Source organism: Chanos chanos, chromosome 10, assembly GCF_902362185.1.
Source record: "Chanos chanos chromosome 10, fChaCha1.1, whole genome shotgun sequence".
Lineage (NCBI taxonomy): Eukaryota > Metazoa > Chordata > Actinopteri > Gonorynchiformes > Chanidae > Chanos > Chanos chanos.
Window position 1 is genome coordinate 30598341 of NC_044504.1, and position 21153 is coordinate 30619493.

The 21153-nt window shown below is 38.4% G+C and overlaps 1 protein-coding gene across 1 annotated transcript in view; it reads left to right on the top strand.

Moving 5' to 3' along the window:
* The first annotated feature begins 2227 nt into the window (after window positions 1-2227).
* lrp1bb (low density lipoprotein receptor-related protein 1Bb) overlaps window positions 2228-21153 on the top strand; it is a 205316-nt gene continuing 186390 nt past the window's right edge. The window contains exon 1 of the mRNA XM_030785828.1: window positions 2228-2321. Within this exon, the coding sequence (XP_030641688.1) occupies window positions 2228-2321 (94 nt within the window). The remainder of the gene's footprint in view (window positions 2322-21153) is intronic.

Here is a 21153-nt window from a genome sequence, read left to right on the forward strand (position 1 = left end):
CTGACTGCTGATTATTATCCCTTCCTGACACTTTTCCACATGCTAAGCACAGTATTATCTGACACGCTACTGATCCTTTAACAGTCATCAGTGACAACCTCATTGGCAAAACGTAAACACCAAAAACAGAAAGCAACTGGTTAATCACTGCTAGAAAATTCTGGCTCTCAAACATCAGTCATTTGCCAAACATCAGTAATGTGCTATGTATGGTTGCGTGATGCTAACCTTCATTTCAGGTAGCATCCAGTGAAGCATAACCGCACTGTTAATCACTGATTTTAAGGAAACAGACTATCATATTTTTAAACAGATTACAATGTTTTTAGATTTGGGATTAAACTGTATCAGATTTTGGCACTTCATTAGAATGGGATGCAGAGCCAATGAAGCCCTACTCTGATATACCAAGGAGGACAACACTGTCTGGGCAGTTAACTTGACACTGCATACATGTCTTCACCATCTGAGAGTGTATTTGAAATACAATACATGAGACACAGAGCACATACATAATGAATCACCACAGTGATCTGAGCAGATATTTGAAGGCCATCACACAAAAGCATCAATATTATTTATAATTACCGATAGGCGGGCATATATTTTCCATTATATTTTCCCACAAATGCACAAGAAAGCAAGTACAAATGGCAATTCAGTATGACAATTAGACAACACAATGTCATTGGGATGACGGTAACATACCTATTAAGTTCTCTGTAAGCTTAAGGGGGTATATGGCAAGTAGAGGACAGCTGCTTTTTTGTCAAAAGTCTTGTGAAGTGCCAGAAATTCAGAAGCAGTTTTGCTGTACTGAGATATGTTGTTTCCCTGTAGCAAACGGTGGGCTGTCCACTGCGTGGGCTGTTTTCACTAGACCTTGAGCTCAGTCTACAGAATATTCAAAATTCAGTGACTATCTTCCCCATCTTATGAGTAACGCTGTATGGTATGTCTGACCAGGGGAAAGCTGAAGGGTGTTTTTAATAATGTTTTTCTAGACAATATTGTTTGTAGCAATCCAACATAAGGCTATGCACCTAATGGCAGAACCAATAAAATATGAGATAATGGTTTGATGTCTTTTATATCATGATCCTAAGGCATAAATTTGTGAGTAAATGTAAATGTGAAGGGAAGACTTTCCACAAAGTATGAAAAAAACCCCCAGTCAATTGTTATTCATATTGTGGATGTGTCTTAAATAATCTCTAATGTGTTGGAGATGAGCAACAGGCCAGCGCACACCAAATACTCTTAAGAGAAAGAGGACAACGAGACAGGCAGAAAGCAAGAGAGAGAGAAAGAGAAGGAGAGGAGAGAGAGAGAGAGAGAGAGAGAGAGAGAGAGAGAGAGAGAGAGAGAGAGAGAGAGAAGGAGACCTGGACAGCCCCTACAGTATACTTTCAGGGCCTTAAATATTTTATTTGACCAGCCTCTGGGAGAGATTTATCCACAGACTGACCACTTAGCCTCAATCAGAGGATGGGCTTGATATCCTCTGTCAATGTATGCTAGATGGTACTGATACAGATCTACACGGGTATCTCATAGGTTATTTATCACTGCTTTTTCTGGCATGTTACAGAGAACTGATCTGATTTGGACAGAGGCTGGAGGCACTTAATGTTTGGCTGCAAGTACGGTTCTGTAAAAGATGACAGAATTTATGATCCCTGTGCCCTGGTCAAAACTGATATCTGTTATATGTCAATTAACTGCTCTTGTTTGGGCGACTGTAAAAAACCCCCCCAAAAAACAACAACAACAAAAAACCCCCGCAAAAGTTCTTTCTCCGCTTCAATGAGGAGGTTTTGTGTCTATAGTTGTCACCCTCTGGTATTTATGATAGTTCGTGTGGTTATTGGAGCTACCCAGCTAATTAGAATATTTTCAAGTTTCTGATACCCTTGGAACCTTCGTTTGCAATTGACAATCTTATAGTCAGAGCGAGTCACACTATTGCGGTGTTGTCCCCAATCCATCTCCTCCCTCCGCCCCCTCCTACTTTATTCTACCTCTCTTTCCCATCGCTCTCTCTGCTCACTCTGTCGCCAGCACGCCGTATGCTTAGATATCCTACTGAATGCGAGGATTGAGGGAGGGCTGGTCCGTTCTGCAGACTAATTTCACTTGTCATCTCTGAATAACGGCGCTCGACCGAGGAGCTGGACACGGACTTCAAGCAAAGAAGTGCGGTGGCCTTAGCCCTCATTCGGCAACGATGTCCGAATTTATCCTTGCCTTCCTAATAATATCGGGAATCGGGGATATATTTCCAAACGTCCAAGCGCTCAGACCAGCCGATATTGAACAAGGTAAGACGTCTAGGCGGGGATTACGCAGTAAAATGAAAGTTACAGTAGATATTGCATGTAGTTTTTGCCTTCTTTGTGACATTGCAGCACACTGCAAACAGCTCACATAATTTTTAGATTTTTTCTAACGTCAAACTAACTTATTGTGTGGACACGTCTATTTTGACAAGCGGGCTTTCTGTGTGTGTTATTTTAACAAACTGTCCTGTACACTCAAGGTAATGTTGTTGCTAGCACGCAAAATGAAGTGTTGTACATAACGTATCCCATTTCGGGCATTTTAAAGACAGTTTTGAGGATAATTAGCACCTTCAATAAAATGTCGAGGCAAACAAAGCTTCCTTTGTAATTTTGCGTGGGGCATTTTTAATCATAGGATGGAGTATCTAATATAAAGCAGCCCTCTATACATACCCCCTTACCTGCATGATACATTGGTTAGATGGGCGACCGCAAGTTTATCCACAGCATACACCAAGCGAATGTGGTAGAGAATGCACAAACATGCCCATTTACACAACTTACTGCATGTCCTACAAAAGGACCTAAGAATTATGCGGAGACCTTACTTAAATGCCCTTTCCGGTGTCTGAACCCTATCAATGTCAGTTTCGCCTCACGTTATAGTACTAAAGAAAAGGAGGCAGCCTATTCCTTTATTACGCTATTATCCTTCGGAAACCACTAAACGTACACGATAAAGTGCTTCAGATTGGATGAGAATTTCTTTGTGTCATTGCACTTCAAAAATCATGCAGCTGTCTCTGTTGACCTACACAATCTTTTCAGTTTCCGTTAGCTTTGAAATGGCAATCCCAGTAATTCACTGAAATCCCCATTTTGGCAGTAAAATGCATAGATGAGGGCATTATAATATTACAAAAAAAAAAAAAAATACACCACAGTGATGCTAGCATGAACTGAAGGGCTCAACTGTGTGCCAACTGAATGAGTATGTGCTGAAGTTGTAGCACTCTCCGTACACTATAAGCACTGTGCGCTACAACGCTGCAATACTCGCCCATTTATTGTATCTCCACAGATTAACACATAGCCTATTGGCCGCTATTGACAGCATGTCAAACTTTTTCTAACATAGAAATTTTAAATTGCCGGATTCAGCACGTACGCTTACACAACCTCCAATCATTTTCATGTGATGGAACCAGGACATTATCGAACAACCAATCTGGATCTTTCCTTTAACTTTAAGTCTATGTGTAGTGGACAGGAAAAATGTGGCATTTTGAAAAGCTGTATAGGCATTACATCAGACGAACGCATGAAAATGTCACAGAGTCAAACTTTGTGATCAGCTGACTAGCTCTCAATTGTATACTGTCTTCCTGAAAAAAAAAAATCTTTGTGCGTATTTTAGTAATTTAAGAGCGCTGGAGTTGACATTAAAACATTGTGATAATGGAGTTACTCTGATAGCTTGCTGTCATGAGGAAATGTAACAGAATACACGTACCACACTGACGATTTCTTGAGCACTTTAATGTGTATTTCTGTATGTATGTGCTCTTCTCTCATGTATTTATTGCTACCATTATCAGCTCTTGCTATCTTACCTAAGGCGTTACAGCTGGCTGTGTACAGCACTGGTCAGGGCTGATGGAGTGGCTTGATTTGAACAGAGATTACCCAAACTGTAGCTTTTTCTTTCTTCTTCTTTTTTTCTTTCTTTCTTTCTTTTTTTTTTTTTTTAATCAAACCACCCTTGGATCTGTGTGATGACTGACACACCAGAGATCTATCAGCAGTTCCATACTGCTTAAGGTTGTTGAAGTGTATATCCTTTTAAAAAAATGTGTGACATAATCTGAAAAGCTGGTTATGCACAATTATTCCTTAATGAAATCAGAATGATGACCCCTAGCGACTAGTTAAATGTGATTATATTGAGGCATGCTGTGCTGGCTTATTGTCCAGCTGTGCGTTCTACCTGGTATTGAAGGAAATATCAATAGGGTGTTCAGTCTGTTTTGAGGGCGCTGATGCTTATGAAAGTAATATTCAAGCATAGCATATTGTCCTGTGGCACACTGGTTCAAGAGTCAGCACGTTTCAGTAATAATTTGTTGCAGGAAGTCAATACAAACTCTGATGGATCTCATGTAAACCTGACTTGATGAGCTGTGGATCCCATAAAAGTTGCCCTGCCATGTAGTTGTCGTGTCTATTAGTGGTGGAGTAACTAAAGAAAGGGCAATGATTGCATAATCTGTGCCTCTGACTTACCAAACTAAATGTTGACCTTCTGAAGCAGATTTCAGTTTTGTTTTCATAGCTGGTTTGCCTTGGTCTGTGGAAAATATTACTACACAAAGTCCTGCCGTTTTGTATCCACCATATGGAAGCCATTTACGCACGCTACTGTTACTGGACAATAGTGCCAAAGTCTACAATGTATGATTCAACTTCAGGTGTTTCTGGGCTGTCTGCACACTCTCTGTTCTCCCTTGATAGTTAGAAAAAACACAGTCTGAATGGTGCTTGCACATATGACCATTTTGAACCCAAGGCAATAAGACACGCTATTTCAGTGCTCAATGTTTGCTGAGAGAAAATGTTCTCTGAGTGACTGGGGAAATGACGTCGTTGAGTATCTGGATTTTTCGCTGAGAGCAGCAACACTGTCTCAGGAAGTGATATATCCCACACCTGTGCGACATTCATTGTTGTTGTTGTTGTTTTTTTTTTTTTGATGTTCCATCGCATGCTTCATTTAGTTCAATTGAAGTTAAGTTTGAATTGGCTGGGGAACCAGCTGAGTCATTAAAGGGTCTGACCTTTAATGGATGGGCAGACTGTGGCTTCGTTTTGCAGCTGTGGCAGTTTGTCTGAAGTATAGCTTCTCTGCCGGCCATGGCTAGGTATATTCCGTGTTGAGTTGGCCTGAAAATCCTCAGCCATCTATTTTTGTGAACTGCAAAGTTTTCAGTGTTTTTATGTGTGCAGAAACAGAGTAAAAAAAAAAAAATAGCTGAGGTGTTCCAGTACCATAACTACTTCCTATCCCAATTTTTGAATGGTCAGAGATAGCACAAGCAGATGGAATGTAATTTTGGTCATCAGAAATTAGTCTGGGAATGCATTAGTAGCTAGACAGATATTATCTGTGGATGGATGCAAACCACTTAATTGAATTAGGACATCTTTGCATGGTGGCAGCGCTGTGTTCATCAGCTGTGAGCGCTGATGTGCAGGACAGAGGCCTAGCACCTGCAATTAACATTAGACTGTGGGAGCGGCCTCATGCTCATACAGCAGGATATGTTTGGGTATCCTCACTTTCTCTTGAATTATTCATAGAGTCAGTGAGGATAATTTCACTTTTCTGAAACGTTACAGAATGAGTAATGTGACTAATGAATCAAGGAATCTTTTCTCCCTCTATTCTGTTGAAGAGAACCATCCCCAGTGGAGCAGTTTTGGAATGCATGCAAAGAAAGAGAGAAAAATGATTGAGGGAAAATAAGTGCAATTAAATTATTGATATACTGTACACTACAGCAGTTTTATTCCTAAGATAACAAGAAATGAAAGGAGAGCATAAGCCCCTAATGGGCAGAATGATCCCAAATGAATATAAGGAAATGCGTTTTAATAAGTAGAGACTCAGAAACATAGTTGATGATACTGTGGTCATAACAATTCCCAGTAACAGATTTTGTATGGGTGTTAAATGGTAATGAATCCTCGTGATATGTGGGATTGTCTTAATGTTTTTGCGTGTTTTAATACTTAAACAACTTATTTACATGGGGCTCACCAAGGCTCATTTTATTAACTAGTTTAGCATCTAATATGCCCAGCAGTCAAACTGAGTTGTTTGTTGAAACATAGCAAAAAACAATAAGAGAGAAAAACAAAAGATACTGACAAAATTTGAGTAGTGACAGATCACTATTATTATGCATGAATAAATCAGAAACGAGGCTGCTGTGCTCTTAAAGCGAGCGATGGTAAAGGTTAAAAGTAAAGGTTGTCAGTGAATGATGTAAGCAGACAGCATGCCACTGCTGCTGAGAGTCCATGGTCTTTGAAAGGGCTTCATCCTGGGGGTAAAGCATGCATGTCAGTCTGACAGACTCTACCAAGTACACAGCGAGGAGGTATACCAAGCAGCACCTGCACAGCTATACATTTAGCATGGAAACCTTTAGAGGCAGTGAATGCTGTTAGAACAACTGTAGGTGGCCTTATGTGTCTTACTCTGTCATTGGACCTTTACGGTCATCTGTTCTAATGCGTAAATACAACGTTTTTTTTGTTGTTGTTTTCTCTCTTTTTTTTTTTTAGCAACCTGAAGGTGTCCTGTGGATATTATCTGTTTGTTGTAGGCTTGTGACAGATCCACATGACTACATATTCACTGAGAAAAAACCTAGCCAGTAGCCAGCTTTGCTCTGGAGAGAGACTGTGTTTCCCATACTCCTCTACCCCATGCTCGCTGCTATGGCAGTGAACTAGAGTCGCCAAGGCAGATTAAAGGGGAACTGGCACAGCTGCCACCTGGCATAGGCCAAGGGCTGAGGGGTTGTCGCTGGAATGTTCTAGAAAACGTACACAGGGGACTAATTCATCACAACATTCAGTGAAAAAAACGCCTGAGGCAAAAAAAAAAAAAAAAAAAAAGAGAGAAAAAAAAAAAGAGAAACATTCTTTTTTTTATTATTTGCATTGATACAGTTAATTGAATCCCACAGTTCATTAATATCTATTAAAGTATGTAGTATCACACACATCTATTCAGATGAACTAGTTCTACATTGTCCAAAATGTTCTCTGTACGTTGAAACTTACTTTTGTTGCGTTTTGTGTGTGTGTGTATGTTTTCACATGAGAAGGAGATTCCTAAAAGGACAGTTTGCCTGATAGCAGAGGTAGGTGCAGTGCCTGAGGGGAGATGTACTGTGAAGAGATTTGATTCTCTTTGTGGCAGCTGACCTCTTTGGGAACTGTGCCATCCAGCTATACGAGCACCTTGGCTTTTGAGAAGGGACAAGCAGACCCTAGTGTTTCAGGAAAGATCATGGCAGCCATATTGGTGGTACTGATAGGCCTGTTTTGTGGATGGGGGGGGGGGGGGGGGGGGGTTGGTTACCTGTGATGTTTCCCATTATCTTTTGCTTGGCCATGATTTAAATTTTTAAAATGCAAAAGAACTTGAATTAAGGTGTATGAGTAATACACACCGGTTCATAGAGTCTCAATGCAGAATGTTTTTTAGATATTAAATGAGGGTTTTTTTTTTTTGATAAACCCAAAAGCAATTTTACATTGTACTTGAATAATACTGTGACAGAGTAAATCATTTTGAATATAATGGCTCATATTGAAATCTTGTTTACCCAGGGTTTATTTTTTTTCCCTTAGGCTAATTTTTCTCTTAGGCAGCTTTTTTTTTATTTTTTTTTTTTTTTATTAGCAGATGTCTTTTAGGATGCGGGCATTGAAGTTGCTGAAGTGTTTACTGGCTAATGTGAGTTTTCTCTCTTTTTTTGGTGTCTTCTATTTCCTTAGAATGTGATCAGAGTCATCTTCGAAGGCTTAGCTTGACTCCAGTTTTTTTTTTTTTTCTAATCTTTAGTCATCAGTCTTAGGGCAACTGAGTAATTGAACCCTCCATTTTCCTGATGTGGAGCCCTGATCTACTCAGACATTTCCCACCCAAGACATCACCAACCTGTTTATTGGTTATCATTCAAATACCATGCATAGTATTTATACTTATATGCTCCTGGTGTTTACAGTCATGTAATTCTGTCAATTTCTTGCCAATCCCTAGTGACTTATCTAAATGCACCCTTGGATTTACCATCTCCAGAATATCTTAAGAGAAAATGCTTGTGTACCCCGCGACCCTAATTAGAATAACCGGCTAAGAAAATGAACGGATGAATGGATGAATGAATGCTTGTGTATATTTATCTAAATAATTACCTGCATAGGCCTACCACGGTTGACTTCTTTTTTGTTTCTGAGTCTTTTTGTTATAATTACCATGTTTTTGCTTCATTCTCCTGCTTTCCTGTATCATGTGCTCACCCTCTCTGCACTTCTGCTATGGTTCAGTGCTCTTTAAAAGGACTCAAAATAGTGTAGCCAGCCTTCCAAGCACAGTCTGTCACAGGCATCCTCTGCTCTCTGGAATACTCTTTTCAAATTGGAGTTTATTCATCTATAAGAACAAACAATCAACAACAAAAACAAAGACAATTATAAATACAAATAAACTAATAATTCATGACAGATGAAATTTTGAATTTTTCCTTCATCATAAACATATTTAATGTAGTGTATGGTATTTGTTCCTTTGTGGACTCTCATAGTTAACATGTATGGTGTGAATTACATGGAAGAAACATGTTAGTTAATGAGAATTAGATGTTGTACAGGGATTCATAAAGTGACACTAATTTATAAATCATAGCTGCTGAACTGCTCGCTAATTTTTATTAAATTTCTGTTACCAGCAGTTTTTTCGGGGTCAGCTCTCAGACAGATTCACTCAACTAAACATTTCTTTTTGGGCTTCATCGACATCGAGAAGTTAACAAGCTTTCTTAATTCAACCAAGCATACATGGACATAAAAAGGATAGGTCTAGCATGTAAAATGCAATATATGGAGAAAACAAATGACATTCTATAAAGGCTTTGAGGAATACTCAATTGTTATACAGGTTTTGGGAAACTCATAACTGCTGTAAAGTAACACAGTCACTGAGGTTTAAGTGAAGATGAGTAGAAAGAAATAATAAACCATATCAATGCATTAATTGCAAGAAAAATCAGGTAGCACTTAACATTCTTCAGAAATGATCTGAAATGATTAACTTTGCAGTTGTATATGAAGACTATGCATACCTTAAGATATTTTATGCAGAAGTCCATCTAAATGAATAGACACAGTGATTTATCTCACAAATTATTGTCTCATTTAAGTAATTTTATTGCTCTTATAGGCCTAATCATTTCCCTCTTTAACAGCTGGTGTCTTGGCAACAGATAAAAATCAAATATAATGTAGTGTGCTTCTCCACTCCCTGGCTAGTACAGACTTAAACAATAATATAGGCATTCATTGGATCTCTTAGAAAAGAGATCATAAAAAGGAGCCAGGGCAGCACTACACTCCCTGATTAAACCCCTTTGAAGGGCTGCCCCACAGCAACAAGTGACACAATGGATATTATCTATTCCTAAATATTGGTCGGCGACAGAGATCCATCTTTCTCGTCCAAATTAAATAGGAAAAGAAGAAACATAATAATGCAACAAGCAATTGCTGTAACCGCGATATACAATACCTAATATCATATAAATAGAAATATTCAATGGCATTGAAACTGTGTGAACATGATACAAAAACAAATAAAGTTCGGTAAGGCTCCATACATGCAGACGATAGACAAGATGTCACACAGGGCTGTTTTCAAGTCATTTTACATACCTTTTTACGGTAGCGCCGGGTTCTTTAGGATTTTCAAGAAGAGGTGACACCATGTTTCCTAGAGGCTAGGTTTGACTTTGGAGTCTAACTGACTCTGGAGCAGGTGAGGCATGAATCCCAAGTGGCACTAGTGATACACTTTGTTAATAAGGGAGCAAGCTTTATAATACGAATGACTGAGTTGAACCCGAAGTTAGCTTGCTAACCTATAAATCCCACTTTGTAGCACACCCCTCAGATAGGTTCATACAGAGCCAACCGTTTCTTTCCAGACATTAAAGGACCGCAACAGATAGAACATGCAATCTTTTGCATTCTTAATGTTGCACAATGGAGGATTACTGTAATTTTTGTTTCATGTTGCACTCATGAAGAAATTTGTTGACATTTGGGCTATGAGCAGCTGTTAGAACTCTACCTAGGTTAAAAGCATTGGTCAGTTGGTCTCATGAAAGGTTCTTCTTTTTGGTGGGGGGTTGGGGGGGGGGGGTCAATATTACAACCTGTGGTAGTTCTGTAGCTGCTGTTTCTTTATCTCACCTCTCAAAATTGTTTTCAGGGTGGTTTCTCAGATGTCTTATAGGCTATAGCTAAAAAAAGTTCCATACATGTCTGTGTGTATAAGGTAGCTAATGTTGAAGATTTGTGTTATGGTCAGGAATGGTAACTTGGTGACTTTTCAGATGACTGTCTGAGTGACATTTCTTACAAATATGAATTTAGGAAATCGGAAACAGTTTTTTTAACATTAATATTTAACATCTGTTTCATGGAAAAGTGGCTAGTTATGTGCAACAGATTCATCTCAGAAATATTTGCGTGTCTTTTAAATTTGCTTTTGCTTCATGAAAATTAAGATGTTTAGGCCTATGTGTGGTGAGAACTGTGTTTAAAGTCAAGAGGATCAACAGAGAAGACTGTTTGTGAGAAACTAATGAAAGTGATTTGATGTATCTGTGAAGCTTTTGGAAGTGTTTCAATCGATTGGATTGACAGTGTTTGTTGATTCTTTTGATGTTCTGCTCGCATTGGCCTGTTAACACATTGAATCAGCTGTAAGCATGGCTTTTTACGGTGTCCAGTAAATAAACGTCAGTAGGCTTGCAGGCAAGCTTTTGGAGAGGTTAATACAACAAACAAACACTTTGTTTTGAGCTGGGCCCCCGCTTTTGTGCTACTATGTTGGTGTGGCCTTTCTTCATTTAGCTCTCTTTTTCCATTAGAAAAGACGCTGTTTTCCACTGGTACTTGTTACTTTTTTTTTCCAAAGGCAATTATTGTATTTTTTCTGCAGAGTAATCAAAGGCTTCTGGCGTGATAAGGGAAGCAGCCATAGGTGAAGCAAATCAGCTCAGGAGACATGGTTTAGTTTAGCACTGAAAAAGCTGGCTACCTATATGCTCGTGTGTGTGCTTGTTAGTTTAAGTGCAAGTATTTGTCTGTGTGTGTGTGTGTGTGTGTGTGTGTGTGTATGTGTGTGTATGCCTGCATGGATGTGTTTTGCTGCTCCTCTGGAAGCAAGCAAAGCTCTCATCTTTTCAGCGGGGGATTAATTATTAGCAAGTGAAGGACTGAAGGTAACTCTTAAAATCCGTGCCAGTAGTCAGAGTTAGCGTTTGAGTTGATTAGTAATTATGGTCTATTGTTGGAAGCAACAGATTGCGTGAGAAATATTGTCCAGTGATTGTTGGCATCCTACAACTATGTAAAAATTCAGCTTTCAACACCTTGTAGTGCCCCTTGAAATATGAAATATTAGTGGACTACAATAGGGTATTTTTTGTAAGCAGTCTATATAGGAATAAACACAGAGATTTAGAGTGGAACTCACTGATTTTCATGAATGGCTTTTTTTTTTTTTTTTTTTTAATGGGAACTTTTGGGCTGGGTTACCCCCATAGTATTTGACAGACTCAGCTGGTTTTTCAAAGAGGACAAGGGGCAGCTTGGACCTCATAAAAGGAAGTGTGTGGCAGTGACTGAAGTATGGCTGTGGAGACATGGGCATACTACAGTTTTTGATTACTTAGCTGTCATACTGACTGGGCTGACATGCGGTACAAAGAGGTCAGACTTTGACATTTCTTCAGTGCATGACTGGATTTTACCAGCAACGAGAAAAAGCCTCTCTCTTTGTAGAATACCAAGGCATATGTTTTTTTTTTCTTCTTCTTTTTACTCTAGAAAATGCTGTTGTTTGTGCATCATGTATATATTTGGGGGAAAGACACATGCCATTTCATATGTTTTTCCCCAAAGATGTATATTACAAAACAGAAAAAGAAGCAGAGTCTATGACATATTGATAACATCGGTGTATTTTACATACATACCAGAGTATGCTGTGATCACACACATGAAATATTATGGATAATACAGCAATACACCCATAATGAAACAGCAGTGTTTACAGATACTATTTTGCAAACAAGGTTTTATCTTTTTACAGTGCTGTCAGAACATTAGGTAGAAGATAAAAGGAAAAGTTCAGAGAAAGAGTACAAAAAGCACACAGTTGTGTTCCAATCTGCCACATAAAATAAACTTTTCATTAGGGGTGTAACGATACGCCAAAGTCACGGTTCGGTACGTACCTCGGTTTTGAAGTCACAGCACAGTTCGGTACAGTTTCTGTACAGTGAAAAAACATATGCAAAGCATGAAATTTCCTTTCATTTAATATGAATTTACTTGTAAATTTATTAACTTGCACAAGCGTGTAAACAATGGCAAACTGGCCATAATTTCCAGTTTGCTCTCCGCCTTGTTTTTTCCTTGTACCGGTAATGATTTGGATGATGCCGTCTGAAATGAGTAATCATATTCGATATTCACGTTTGGATGATGCCGTCTCAAATGAGATCATGTTCAATGTACTGCCAGCAACATACTCGATTTAACAATGTCAGCACGCTGCCTTCGTCTTATCCACTTGCCTTAGCCCATTGCTACTGTAGTTCACTGGAAAACCGAAATGTTCCCAAACAGAGGACCTTTTAAGGATACAGGAGGGTCCTGAAGCTCTGGCTTTACGGTTGCCAAACTTAGGAGGCTGCTTCAATGAACATGTGCTAATTCAGTTGCTAAGTTATGGCTCCGTTATGGAATCGGAGAGGAAACTGAGTTTTTAATTTTAGCTCCGCATACAGAAATATAGACGAGAGGCACACTGTATCTTGTCAAGTATCACTTTATTCGCTGACATTTTGGTCGACTGACCATCAGAGCATAAAAAAGTTATGCAGGTAATGTGCGTGGTTATAGCTAGAGTACATTCACTCAAATCATATCACACACAGAACCGAACGTCCTGTACCAAATATGTGTACCATTATACCCCTAACACAAAATATACAACTTGACGTAACTTTAAATAGAATAATAATTTCATGATTGGTATGTGTTATAGTGTTAACTGTGAAATGTAAAAAGAGTTTTGTTACATTAGTAATGTAATGAGAGCTCAACAGGCTGCACATGCAGCGGTTGGCAGTGAGTTGGGATTGGGGGGTGGGGGGTGGGGTGGAGGGGACCGTGGACATTTGTATTGCGGTTTCGGTCTCGGGTTCAGAACCGTTACACCCTTATTTTTCACTGTCTGCAGTTTCTGTACGAGGCCTTTAAGGAAATCCTCGATAATAATGTAATCGAAATCTTGAGATAGGTGCATTCAAAACTTTAATATTCCTAGAAAAAGGATTACAACTTTATAGCTCCTTAGAGTATAATGGGTACAAAACTGTCGGATTTAGAAAAGGAAACATATAACAGAGGAAACAAATTAAAAAAAAAAAAAAGACTTTTAATATTTAAAATGAATGAACTATCCATTTGCCTCCTCCCATCAAGCCATCTTTAATAGGTCTTTTGTGGTTTTTGCCTCAAAGTGCCAAAATTTCACTGAATTATTAACACACTCTGTCTGTCAAGACTAGTATTTCTGATGGGGCGACTGATGTAGAGATATGAAACGACAGCCCAGCTGTAATCAGAATACCTCTATGCGATTTGAGTGCCGTTTTGCTCGCAGATATGGCAACCAGCAGGTGCCCTGAGGGACCTTTTTGAGATAGCACTTCAAAACATTAATTTTCAAATCCGCTGAATGTGAGTGCCGGCCTCCGGCATTCTCTCCCGGAGGAGCAGCGGAGCTTCATTATATAAAAACGACCCTCACACTTCAGCCTCCACACTCCTTCGACCTAATGACTTTCTGGAAGATACAGTGAGGGATTTAAACTCATCCTCATTTCTTTTTTGTTTGAGGATTTCAGAACCCACAACTCTCAGATGTATTTTTTTTTTTAACAACAACAAGAAAAAGCAATGGTATTATTCAATGATTTTAGTGCCATTCTTGACAAGAATTAATACCTTTACGCAAGAGATTAAATCGAACAATTAAACAAGCAAACGTCTGTTCAAATCTAAAATGTTTGACAGGCTTGATTGATTGATTTTGTTACCTTCCTAAAATCTAATTACAGTAAACCTGAATGACGGATTCAGCTTTAATCTTGTTTTCCATTGAGAACAAAAAGCATGTGGTGTTGTGGACAGTACTCAAATCAGGAGACGCAATGTGATTGAATGAAGCGGAAATATATTGAAAATGAAAATGCAATACTGTGCACTAAGTATGCCCTCAGCCATGTTTTCTCTCATATCCAATAGATTTCATTTGATGTCACAGCATCATTAGTGTTATTTGAATCATTTATCAAAGTGAATTGCATATTGGACTGCCATTTGTTCAAGCCTTGTTGAGTGTGAATGCCAGAACAGAGTACCATTAATAAGCCCCTGTCATATTGTTGCTGCAAACGATTTGCAATAGTACAGAGAGAGGCAGAAATGAGAAAACCAGTGAGAGAGAGAGAGAGAGAGAGAGAGAGAGAGAGAGAGAACAGACATCGTTCTCTCTATCTTTTTTTTTTTTTTAGATATAGGGAACGAGAAGGATAATTGAAATCTGGAATGTAATATGAGCAAGTAACCCTTGTAGTATATAACCATTACTGCATGGTTCAGTGCATGTATTCACAGTTGTAATACTCATGCCAAGCCATGTGTGCCAACCCACCGACAAGCCGACACAAAAAAAAGAAAAAAAAGAAAAAAAGAAGGCTTATTGTATTGGTGATTGAGATTACCTGAATTGTTATGTTGCAAAAGCCCATTAAAAGACAAAAGAACAAAAAAAAAAAAAAAAAAAAGATAACATCACCTGAATTATAAAATAAGAACAGTGCAGATGGAGTCTCATATCAGAGGTACATTACAATGATGTCTTCAGCATTTTGATTTTTCCAATATCATTAGTTCTGTGAATGTGAGGATGCCTTGTAGTGCCTAAAATATCTCTCAAGGGCTGCAGAGTGTGAAATTGGCAAGCGAGCATTCAACTGTTGCACAAGGTTGTTTTTAACCAAGTCTGACTTTGCTCAATGGAGCATGCAAGATGCTCCAGACTTCACAACAAAAGACGGAGGAAAGAACAGACTTGCCGGGTCTTGGTTAAATTTCAGCTTGAGTGTGTATCATAGGAAGGAGAATTTTAGGTCAAGGATAAGGGAACACCTAATGTAATTCTTGAAGAGCTGGCATTAAGACAGAGTGTGATTAAAATAAAGCAACGGGGAATGTGATGCGTGTTTCTCAGGGAATTTTTTGATCAGCACTTCAGTGTTAAGCCTTCGCAAGAATGCAAAATGCAGTTTTGGTGCCTCAAATTCCTTATAACGTGTGATGTAGTAAATGGTTTTTAATTAGATTCTGAGTGCTGCGATAATCAGGTAAATCTTGTAATTACTTATTACTAATTACCATTAAATCAAAGTTTACATATTAATATGAGAATTTCTCTTAACAAGGAGACGTAAACTATGTAAAATACATTGTTCCCAGGTCAAAATCACTCTACTAAAAAGAGTATGCTCTCACTGCCTTGTTTCTGTTATGAGACAATACTGTAGGCATAACTCTTTTCCTATATTTCTTATTTCTTTGGAAAGCCTTCTTGTCATGGCTGATTGATGCTTAGCGGGTATGTGCCCCCTCAGTTTCCATCATATTAAAAGAACATAATAGTGCATAGCGCACAAATTGATTTTTTTTTTCTTTTTAGCTGAATTTCACATTTTGTTTCCAAATCCTCGGATAATTCATATAAACAAGAGTAACCCCAACAGCAAGTCAACCTACTGTTGGTAAAAACAGTCATACAAATTGAAAAGTCTTCCATCAGTTTTTTTTTTATTTTGTTCAAGCAGTGCTCTGGAAATGAATTAAAATAAACAAAATGAAAGTTAATACATTATTTTTCTCAGGGGGTTAGCCGTTAGTGTAACCCTCTTTCACTTTACTCATCAGTCAGCATGCCTGCAGAATTAAGTTATACTGTTTTAATGTGCATAGATTGCCTATTGACACACAACCTGTGCTTGGTACTACTTTGTTGTTGATTTGTAACTGCATGATATAGCATTTGAATTTTCATATATGATTTATTTGTTAAATTCAGTTTTAGCTGTTGTGTAAGACGAATAAATAATTTCATGGAAACTTCACACAGCTTCAGTCTCCCTAATCGTAATCCAATATAATCCTTTAAAAGATGTTTCCAAGCAGCTGGCACACCCTTCTTATTTCATCTCAGTCTGAAAAACACACTGAGGTCACAATGTGACAGAATATACTGTTTGACCTTATGACCCTATGGGATGAGACAGAGATGACCCAGTGTACAGACTGCTCATCTCAGGGGTACATTATGTACCTACTGTACAGGTTGTCTGTAGCAATTACATAAACTACATGTGATAAGTCTAGGTTTGTGGAAAAACAAAACAAAACAAAACCAAAAAAAAAAAAGACTGTTGTACTTTTTTTCTAATGGCAAAATATACACGTGTAAAATCATCTTTATTTAGGTGTCTGATGCCTCAGCTTAGGTCTGTCTTACCTCTTCTCCCATATTGAATTTGCCTGTAGTGCATTGCATATGCATCAGATAACCGGACTAGTCATGACTTTTCAATATACCAACTTAAGGAGTGTGGATTGTGTATGAAATCAAGGGAGTAGAGAAGAATTTCACAAAGGGTATGACAAATGAAATGCTTTGGCTGATCCTGATGCTGGAGTGCTGGGATTTTGTGTGTGTGTGTGTGTGTGTGTGTGTAACACAAGTAATCCATACTGGACCGTCAATGTGCTGAAGAAAGCAATTTGCAATGAATAGGATTCATACGATGACATTAAAATCACCTGCCAATCACCGTTCTACATCACCTTTAATTAAAAGAAGAAGAGAAGTTATAATAAGACAGTGCCCTCGGGAAGTGCACATATCTCATATTTCATTCAACAGATGGTTTTATTTTGCAGCAAACCTTCACCCTCCATCTCTTTTGCTACCTGATCACAGACACCAATCATTTCCTTCAGTGAGAAAATTGAATTTTCACCTTTTTATATTACTTTGGCTTTATCTGCCATGATTACAATGAGAGAAGTCTCCTTTATACGCCACTCCGGATTAATTTGAGCTTGCTTTCTGTGGCACACATAACTTTCAAGATCTTTTTTGCAGTGATTCCCTAATTGAAATTTCTGCCTGACTCTGATCTACTGATTTCTTCAGTTCACACCAGACCCTACTACGGGCTTTCAACCAGAGAGGAGAAAACTCAACCATACCTCATATTGCTTTCAATCGAAGTTAAATTTCTGTTCTTGGTATTGTACATAAGCATGTGGCAGTCTATTTTAGTTCTTGGCTGTACTTTTTTGTGTGTGTTAAGTGTGATGTGTCATTTGTCTGGACATGTTTTAATTGAGATGCATGTATCTGTGTGTGTGTGTGTGTGTGTGCGTGCGCATGTGACTGTGTGTGCTTTTTGAGTGTAACATTATGTTCTGGCAATGCTAATACAAGTATTGTATTATTGTATCAGACACAAAATCTGTTTTTGCATCTGTTTTTTTTTCTTGAAATTATATGAGGTACTGCATTTTTCCAATCAGATAGACAATTCAATGAAGGACCTCTATACCAGGCTGCAAGCTGACAGATCGTTGACCCGTGGAGGAAATGTACAGCTGGGTTTAGTGGCGTAATGGTGAAATTTAGGACATTTAGGAATATTTGTAAGCAATAAATATCATATACGTCTGGCTGAATGCACTAACTATACTAGTCTTTCAGACTCACTTCAGAGGTGCTTCTGTGACTGATGTGAGTGTCTGTATGATATTGCTATGTTGGAAATACATGTTCCTAAATATGCGAGAACACATTGAACAAGGTACTACACGTTATGTGTGCATTCATATATCCACAGGGAAGTATTTTACCGCATGAAGAAGTTGCTGTAAATATGTCAGTCTAGGTTAACACCTACTCTAGGTTTTGTGCAGTGTCATATTCCCTCTATGTTTTTGACTAGCGCCCACATCATTCAGAGATCAACAGATGTAGAGTACATTTTCCCCGGTAAAGACCAGTGAATGAAGAGCCCAACGAAAGCTTGTAGAGGAGCAAATATAGTGTAACAACTGAAGCTGTAACTCGAAAGCCAAATATCTCCTCAAGGATGTGGTGTCTCCAAAGCTCTGTGGTGTATTTCAATCTGAAGGAAACAGCAGGGGACACATCTTCCATGGACAGAATAGTTAGTTCTGCACAATATGGCCAAAAGCGATAAAAAAAAAGAAAAAAAAAAAAGAAAAAGAAAAACAAGAGAAATGGCATTACTTGCCATTTTCATTCCAAGTTCAGGGTCTGTTTATTTGGCCGCAGGTTTCGCCATTTAGCATTGCTGATGTACATTATGCATGCCACTGCTGCATCAGTACACACCAAAATGAACAGATGAAATGGGGGATAATTTAGCCTCTGCAGGTTCTGGGTTGCCAGTGTTTTTCCAGATCCTTGTTTGTCTAAGAAATGTTTTTTTTTTTTTTCTAATGACACATTTTGGAGTGGTTCACCAGTGGCACTGGAGGGTAATGTGTCATGTCTCACAGTTTATAATGCACTCCAATGAAATTACCGACAGCGGACTATGACTTTAAAGACTCCTTCACGAGTCTCAGACCAGAACAGATGGAGCCTGAAGGCAGCTCTCAGACCAAACACATTACATCCAGGTCTGTATCCCAAGTTTCCAGGGAGGAACCCTCTACCTTTTGGTTCCCCTGTGTTTTTGATTTAACATTGCGTCTTCTTTGGCAATGTTTTTATGTTCGCTCCTTTTTTTGGAGGGGTGTTTTGTGTTTTTGTCCCCTTGATGTCAGCAGTTTTCGGGAAATAGATGAATGAGATGAATGTGGCCCTGTTTTTTCAACTGCTTGTATCAGAGGAATGCAAAGTACCTCTACTCAAATGAGTATCCACTATCGGTATGCTAAGGGCATTTTTTATTTTTTAAATGGTACCCGTGCAAGTCACTTTTTTTTTTTTACCCAATTTTCTACAGAATGCATTAATTTTTAATGGATAGATCATGTTCAACAAATTAATCACACTGAATAAAAATCGCGTTAAAAGTTTTGCATACATATCAGGAGATCTTTGTATATGGGTAACACTTAGCAGTCCACAGAGATCACTAGTGAGTTGAGTGATACAATACTAGTTACGGCATGGATCAATTAATGTTAGTAAGAAACATTACTGTCTTTACAGTCAGTTATTTTGACCAGAAGTTCTAAATGTCTTTACTGTAGAGTACTTTCGGTTTTAGATATGTTCAGTGTTCAGTGTGTTACACATGGGTGGCTTTGTACATTATGAGATGTTCTAACAAAAGGCTTGTCAAACATCCAGATGGGATATGAATGACTCCTGTAATTTCCCCAAATTATTTTCCTAATCTCCACTTTCCATTTTCCTATTGGCATCACCCAATTATGTAATTACTTACACATTGTTTTGGCATTTTTTTCCCCCGTGCGACACTTTCAAAGGTTCAAAGCTTCAGTGGAAAATGAGCACGCTGCATAATTGTTGATGATTTTGATGAGTGCGTATTAAGTTGTTACATAATAATGAACAGTGCCGGAAACTGTATTCTATATGTATTCAACCATGATGTCATCAGATGAAAAATGTCATTATTATGATGGAATGGTTCAATGTTGTGATGAGATTTCGGTTTTAGGGTGCTCCAGAATGAGCTGATTGTCAAAAGAAGACCAGTGATAGTGAAATCATTTGGTTTTTGTGTCTTGTTATTTATTTTGAAGTTGACAGCACATTATACAGAAGAAGTATGGTACTTTGGTAAATCTATTTTTGTTAGGGATGGTGGTTAACCTTTTTAAAACTGTGAGTTTTGCTGGGAGGGCAGTTTGCCTCAGTCTGAACCTTCAGTGGTCATCACATTTTTCAACAATCACTTACACAGTGAAAGCGATTGTATGAGCACCAAGTCCAAAACCATTACATTAACCAATGAAAGAAAGACTTGGCCACCAAATCTATAAGCACTATTAATGTGCTTTCACACGGATGGCAGACCTGTTAAACCTTTTTTGCCAAACCAACTTCATTAGTCTCTTAAAAAAACATGGGTAACCCCATGTTTGGATGTAGAAAATGCCATTATTCAGTAGACCAACCTCAAGTAATCTTAACTCAACACATTCTTTAAGCCGCAGATACTAATAAGCTCAGTTGTTTGGCCAGGAGTCTGAACTTTGAATGAATATTAATGAGCAGCTCATAGGGGAGTTCATATTCTTTGGTAATGCAGAGAGGGGGAGCTAGAGAAGGACTTCCAATGAATGGAGGGGGGTAAGAAAGAGGAAGTAGAAGTGCAAGAGGACAATTGTCTCTGATGAGATTTGTGCAGTGGTGGTTGTGCATGTTCTATTACATGTTATGACAGTCCACACACACACGCACGCGCGCGCATGCACACACACACACACACACACACACAAACACACACACAGGCCTGCACAGACTTTTTTCTCTCTATCTTTTTTTAGATATATGAAAGGAAAAGGAGAGAGAGAGAGAGAGAGAGAGAGAGAGAGAGAGAGAGAGAGAGAGAGAGAGATCCCTTATATTATGTGAATACTCAGAACAAAAGCTATAAAACCTAATGTGAAAAACATAACATATGTTTGTAGTTGTTTCCCCTTGTTCTTCTGTTTGCAGTCAAAATTCAGGTGAAGTCAGAAAATACAATATTGTGAATTTTAATGTTGTACACTGCAATTTCATGCTTGCATCATTTGTGTAATTTATATAGATCACAGTACAAGTACAATATTGATAGAATTCATACTGAAACCAATCAAAGAAAACAGAACCATAGAAACACTGATCCATTAACGCCTTTGATGGGTAGCATAT